The sequence below is a fragment of the Alligator sinensis genome, unplaced genomic scaffold, assembly GCF_000455745.1.
Source record: "Alligator sinensis unplaced genomic scaffold, ASM45574v1 scaffold118_1, whole genome shotgun sequence".
Classification (NCBI taxonomy): domain Eukaryota; kingdom Metazoa; phylum Chordata; order Crocodylia; family Alligatoridae; genus Alligator; species Alligator sinensis.
Genome location: NW_005841850.1, coordinates 78708 through 85494, shown reverse-complemented (window position 1 = coordinate 85494; position 6787 = coordinate 78708). Strand labels below are relative to the sequence as shown.

The 6787-nt window shown below is 50.6% G+C and overlaps 1 protein-coding gene and 2 non-coding genes across 3 annotated transcripts in view; all 3 read left to right on the top strand.

Annotated features, from left to right (window-relative positions):
* The first annotated feature begins 1296 nt into the window (after nt 1–1296).
* Nucleotides 1297–1504, top strand: LOC112551234. Its single transcript, XR_003095463.1, has one exon. It is a non-coding gene; the product is annotated as a small nucleolar RNA U3 (small nucleolar RNA).
* Nucleotides 1505–5921: 4417 nt separating this feature from the next.
* On the top strand, nt 5922–6128 carry LOC112551233. Its single transcript, XR_003095462.1, has one exon. It is a non-coding gene; the product is annotated as a small nucleolar RNA U3 (small nucleolar RNA).
* Nucleotides 6129–6396: 268 nt separating this feature from the next.
* The window catches only part of TEX14 (testis expressed 14, intercellular bridge forming factor), a 39838-nt gene continuing 39447 nt past the window's right edge, over nt 6397–6787 (top strand). The window contains exon 1 of the mRNA XM_006016115.3: nt 6397–6429. Coding sequence (XP_006016177.2) covers nt 6397–6429 — 33 coding nt within the window. The remainder of the gene's footprint in view (nt 6430–6787) is intronic.

Sequence of the window (6787 nt, the reverse complement as noted above, 5' to 3'; positions counted from 1 at the left end):
CCCCCCCCCCCCCCCCCAGTTATGGGAGGCTCCCCATTACTGCACGCACTCGCAGGGGGGCATGAGGGATTTGTGCGTGGGGTGGGTGTGGGCTCTCCATCCTGCTGCCCTGCCTCACCCCACTCTGCTCTGCCCTGCCACTCCAGGTCCTGCCTGCTGGGCCCCAGAGGCTGGGGAGCCTGAGCCCACAGTGGGCAGCTCGCATCTGCCCTGCCAGCCATGGACTCTGCACCAGCCATGCTGCCCATGGGGAAGTTGGACTCTGCCACAGGCAGCAGCTGGGGCTAGGGTACTGCTGCAAGGGTAGGGAGCTGTGGACCTGGGTCCTTGGACCCATAGCCCTGGCAGCTGGGGGCCCCCTCTGGCACAGCTGGGAGCAGGCAGGGGGGTTGTCAGTGGCAAGTAAGTGGTGCTATCAGGGCTCAGTTGGCTGTGGGTGGGGAAGCAAAGGGGACCACCAGGGCTGGGGAGGTTGTGGGTGGGGAGTGAGGGGCAATGGCATGGGCAGGGCAAAGGCATATCAGGGCTGCTGAGCCCCACAAACTAGTGGCCAGGGAGGAGAGCTGCAGCTGGACCTGCATCCTCATGAGTGAAGGGGGTAGGGTAAGCTCTAATTTTTCATGATAAAAACCCGCAAATCAAATGCCAAAATGTAGAAGTATTTAGAATTTATTGTTACAGGGATTGAGGCACTGGTAGGCTTCCGAACTGCATTCAAATTGTACATATAGCAGTAAAGCATTGTGTTTAACTGGTACGTTTGTGCACATGGATTTTGGGGATTTTAATCAGAGAATTTGCATTTTTTTATCAGAGAAAACCAGGATCCCTGAAAAACCCTTAAAACATTAATAATCTTTTGTTTTGACGCAGCCTGTAACTGCCCATGGGGGGCCCTACCATCGTTGCTTCAGGGAGTGCAGGGCACTGGGGTCATGTTGGGCAGTTTGCGGGGCGGACGGGCTGCACTTCCACCACGGTGCACTGTGTTACTGTCAGGTGGTGCCATGGAGCCACTGAGCGGCCCGAGCATGTGGAAGACAGGCTGGGATTCTGGTTGGTTGGGAGGAGAGATTATGCTAATTAGGGGACAGGGTTCCTGGGTAAGGCATGTCAGCAATGTTTGGTTGTGGTGATTGCGGGACCCCAGTGACAGCACAGCTGGCCTGGCATGTGGTGCTGCTGTGGGGTGCAGGTGGATGCTGGGGCTGGTGCTTGGTGGGGCAGTGGTGTGTCACTGTGTCTGTGGAGCATGTGGAGCTGAGGTGGGGGGCGTAGCTGGTGCCTTGCCAAGTTAAGACTATACTTTCAGGGATCATTTCTATAGTTGGTGACTAGAGAAGTGTGTCTGAAAATGATTGGTCTCGCTAGCCATGAGGATGAGCCATGGTGGTTTCCCCTGAGCATGAGGCAGGTGGGTGGTGCTGTTGTGCAGCACTGCTTGCCATTGATGAGTGTTCCTGTCCCTTCAGGGGCTGGAGGGGGAGAACACGGCCTGAGTGGTTAGTATCTTTTATTGGTTTAAGAACAGAAAGTGCATAGGTGACAATTTTGTCTGAGCTGGCTGCAGAAAGCAGGTTATGGTTGTCAGCAAATGCAAGTTTTAAGCTGCAGACAGCTTTAAAAATGGCTGTTGTTTGTCTTTGCATGAGGTGTAATATCTTTACCAGATAAAAAGATGTTTCAAAATGTAGCAAGTTCTGTAACTTGTGGTGGTGGAGCTCCCAGCTTGCAGTTGTTTTCACAAATGCAAGAGGGGACAGAGAGCAGAGGGAGTTCAGTCTGGGGTGTTATCAGCCTTTCCCTGGAGGGTTGGGCAGGTGCATTGGAGCCCCAAGAAGGAGCTCCTTTCTCCCCTCCATTCTGAAAACAGCCCTGGCTGTTGCTGCAGGGACCTGGCTGCAGGCTCCCAGCCCACAGCTAGATTCCCCTCCCCCTGGAGCCACCAGTGAACCTGTGTTTGGTTTGTGGTAAGGTTGTAACTCAGAGCGCTTTGCAGAAACCCTTCTGAGTTACAGCTGGGAGCTGCAATTGTGTCTGCACTTACAGTGGTGACGCTTGAGAGGTGTTTCTTAGTGCTGGGGGTGTCCCAGTGCTTTATGTTTTTATTTTTTCTCTATTTTTTGTATCATCCTGGGAGGGGCCCCCAGGTGTCTGCCCCACCGATGGCCTTGTGGGGCTTGGCCACATGAGCTTCTACCCTATGCAGGCCCTGCAGAGCTCAGAGCGCACCACAGGAGGGAGCTCATGGCAATGCCATGTGCATCCCTAGGGTCCCCAAGCAGCGTGGCTCTAAGCAAGGAGAGATGGTTCCTCAAGTAGCTGGCACTGCCGGATGTGCTCTGATTACTACCATGAAAAAACCCATAGAGCACCATTAATCATCTCTTGTTTTAGAATCATAGAAATGAGGGCTGGAAGGGACCTCAGGAGGTCACATCTAATTCAACCACCTTCTCCAAGCAGGACCAGCCCCAAGTACATCATCCCAGGCAAGGCTTTGTCTAACTGGGTCTTGAAAACCTCCAAGGATGGAGTCCACAATCTAGGTTATTACCCACTGAACCTGATGCTCCAGCCAGTTTTCTGTTCGCCTTACAGTCCTGTGAGAATGCTGTGGAAGACCGTATCAAAAGCCTTGCTAAAATCAACCTTGCTAAAAAGACCACATGCACCAGTCTCCCGGCATCCACAGAGCCAGTCATCTTGTCAAAGAAGGCAGTCGACTTGCTCTTGGGGAATCCATGCTGGCTGTTCCTGATCACCTTCTTCTCCTCCTCCAAGTGCTTGGAAATGGATTCCTTGAGGATCTGCTCCATGATTTTTCCAGGGACTGAGGTGAGGCTGACTGGTTTTCAGTTCCCTGGATCCTCCTTTTTCCTTTTCCTTTCTTAAAGATGGGCACTGTGTTTGCGCTTTTCCAACCATCCAGAACCTCTCCTGATCGCCATGAGTTTTCAAAGATGATGGCCAGTGGCTCAGCAACCTCATCAGCCAACTCCCTCAGCACCCCTGGGTGTATGCCATCTGGCTCCATGGACTTGTACACGTCCAGCTTTTCTAAATAGTCCCTAACCTGTTCTTTCACCACTGTTGGCTGCTTGCCTCCTCCCCAAACTGTGCTGCTTGTTTGTACAAGTTTCGACTTCTTGTAAGCTTCCCTTTTGTGATTTAATTTACTGAGGAGTTCCCTGCTAAGCCAAGATGGTCTTCTGCCATCCCTGCTAGTCTTTTTTTTTTTAATATCTTTCTATATGTTAGCAAATAAAAACCTAGGATTTTGGGCTAGCCCAGGGATTGACATGACACCTTGTTCGATGAGTGACAGAAAGGCTTTATTACTACAAGTATTCAAAATCAAGTTAAGTGAGACCAAACCAAATCGAAGTCCAGTAACTAGCTATAAAGTGATGATTTCTCACCAAACAGGCGATGAAGAGGCGGTCTGTTTCTCTTCGATTTTTTGAGTAAGTTGGGCGCATCAGCAGCTGGTGTCAGAGAGACTTCTTTCTCACTCTTGAAGTGCATGCGCTCTGTTTGCTGTTTTACTTAAAAGCATTCTTTTAGTTGTGTAAATCAAGAGAGAGTCCCAAGCAGTAATTGACAGGAAAATCCTGTTAATCAACCTGCTCACTATCGGTTATCAGAAATTTCTAATTTGAATGAGTTACCTTCTTCAGTGACAAGAGGTTATCCAGGTTGGAACATATCAAGAAACTGATTAACAACCAGGAAAAACATACTTGTCCTTGGAAAACAAGGTAAATCATGAGAGAAGAACAAAAACAAAACTAAATCAGGAGGAGACACCTGTCACATATGGAGAATGTTTCTTCCTGCACATAAACATGAGTTAATCGCAAAAGAAATCTTTAGCATACTAATTAATCAAAGATAGACATTTCATACGGTTACACACCAGACAACTAGGAGTCTGCCTGAAATCATCCTGAATATAGCAAAATAAGCTGAAAAAGATACCTCATTACTCATTTTCAGATGGCCTAGCCATGAACTTGCATCCTCTTGCATTATGCAGTTAGCATCAATATTCTGTATTTTAACTTCTGTGAGTAGGCCCGAGCTTAACATGATTTTCAGTCTCATCACTATATGTGTGTGTGTGTGTGTGTGTGTGTGTGTGTGTATAAATAACTTTTCCTCCAGCACTCTGCCCTTGTGGCTCATGTGGCAGATCAAAGCACAATTTGACAGTTAAACCATTAAAAACCTGTTACACAGTTTGCACCAGGTATCTGCACACCCATCTCCATATCTGTACCCCCACCCATTTGTCCTCCTCAGAGGGCCTGCCTCTGAAAAAGTCTATACCAGACCCCTCTCCACCATAGTCTTCTGCACATCAGGATGGTTTGTTCCTGCATTCTCAGTAAGGCTTCTTTGAAGTATAGCCAGCTCTCCTGGCCTCCCACAGGAGCCTGCATCTCTTCCCTGAGCAAGTCAAAGTCTGCTTTTCTGAAGTCCAGGGTCCTTCCTCTGCTGCTCTCTGTCCTTCCTTTCCTCAGGATCCTGAACTCAGTCTATCTTGTGGCTACTGCCCAAGTTGCCACCCACTACTACACTACACTCCCCACCATTTCTTCCCTGTTAGTGAGCAGCAGGTCAAGAAGAGCACAGCCCCTACTTGGCCTCTCCAGCACTTGCACCAGTTTCTAGTGCTCTCCCAAAATGCCGTGGATTGCATGCGCACTGCTGTATCGCCCTCCCAGCACGTCAGCGTGATTGAAATCCTCCATGGGAACCAGGGCCTGTGATCAGGAAACGTCTGCTAGCTGTCTGAAGAAAGTCTCATCTACCTCATCCTCCTGTCTGGTGGTCGATAGCAAACCCCCACCACAACTTCATCCTTGTTGCTCTCCCCTCTGGACGTGTCTACATGTCACCCTACAGTGACGCAGAGATGTGCTGTGGTGCCACAGGGCGCTCTACACCAACATAGCAATCATGTATGTCTACACGCGATTGCCAGCTACATTGCTGTAGTGACTTAGCTGCAAAATGTAAGCGTGCACCGCCCACACGGTGCAGTAGCAGCCCATACTGCGCCATGTTTTAATACTTCCAAAAGGAGGTACTAAAGCATGGCGCTGTAGCAACGTTGCTGTACAGACCCTCTGACCCTAACCCAGAGACTTCTGACAGGCCTGTCTCCAGTTTCATACCAGAGCTCTGAGCAATATGGCTCTTTTACATCAAGTGCAACTCCTCCTCCTCTTCTTCCGCGTGTGCCCTCTCTGAACAGTTTGTATCATCCATGACAGTGCTCCGAGGCGAGCGCCCACCAAGTCTCTGTTAGTCCAGCCACCTCATAGGTCTGTCACCATGTGAGGCCTCCCCCTGCTCCCAGGCTCCGTGCATTGGTGTGCAGACCCCCACCTGATTTCTGAGGAATGGCTTCCCCTCTTTCCCCCTCCTGCTTGCGCTTCCTCCAGGTCGCCCACTTCCCCACCTACCTCGCGGCACCACAAACCTGGTTTAAAGCCTCCTCAGTAGGTTAGTGGCCTGTCTGCACCGACGCAGAGGCTGGCTCAGGTTATCTTTTCTTTCAGTCAGTGAGAGAGACCCGTTATTGTTTGTGGTGATTTTTTTCCCTTCTTAGCCTGGGCCGTGCGCCCCGAAACCCGCTGCCTTCCCTTCCCATCCCCTCCACTGCTGCAGTCGCCGGTTGGGAGGAGAGATTATGCTAATTAGGGGACAGGGTTCCTGGGTAAGGCATGTCAGCAATGTTTGGTTGTGGTGATTGCGGGACCCCAGTGACAGCACAGCTGGCCTGGCATGTGGTGCTGCTGTGGGGTGCAGGTGGATGCTGGGGCTGGTGCTTGGTGGGGCAGTGGTGTGTCACTGTGTCTGTGGAGCATGTGGAGCTGAGGTGGGGGGCGTAGCTGGTGCCTTGCCAAGTTAAGACTATACTTTCAGGGATCATTTCTATAGTTGGTGACTAGAGAAGTGTGTCCGAAAGTGATCGGTCTCGCTAGCCACGAGGACGAGTCGTGGCGCCCTTCCCTGAGCGTGAGGCGGGCGGGCGGCGCTGCTGTGCGGTGTTGCCCGTCATCGATGACCGTTCCGCCCCTTTGGGGGTTGGAGGGGGAGGGCGCGGACTGAGTGGTTAGCGTCTTTCATTGGTTAAAAGTAGATTTGTGGGTTGTGAATTCAATAGCGTTCGTCTTTGGAGTGTTTCGGCTGGTGCTCTGCGAGTGTGTGGTATTGGGGTAGTAGACGTTAAACCTAATAAACTCTATTTTGCCTCCGGGTACTGGCCCAGACAGTTAGGGCATGTTCTAGACAGTTAGTGCTGAAAAGGGGTAAAGTACTAGTGCTGGTTCTGGCCCCTGACACAAGCTGATACAAATCCTTTGCCAGCCTCAGTCTTGAAACATGAAGATTTTGCATGTCCGCTTATTAACTATGGTGGGAAGCTGTCTGCCTGAGAACAGCTGTTAACATCAGTCCGACTTCACAAGCAGAGGGGTTTCCAGCGTTGGGCTCTGTCCAAAATCCTACAGCAGCACTGGAGGTGCACAATTGCTCCCGTTCTCGCGAACCGCAGTTGTGCAACCTACCCAAACCATCTCAAATTTTGTGCTGGGCTGCTTCACGTTTTCCAGCACTCTTTGTCTTTCTTTTTTTTCTCCTTGTGTAGCATCTTGAGATTAGTCTCTGGGGAGTTTTCTCAAAAAAGGGTTTTCTGTAGAGGCCAGGATTGCTCCGAGTGCTCTGCAGTTGGGGCAGAGTTTGATAAGCTTTCTAATGCCAGGGATTTCCTCCT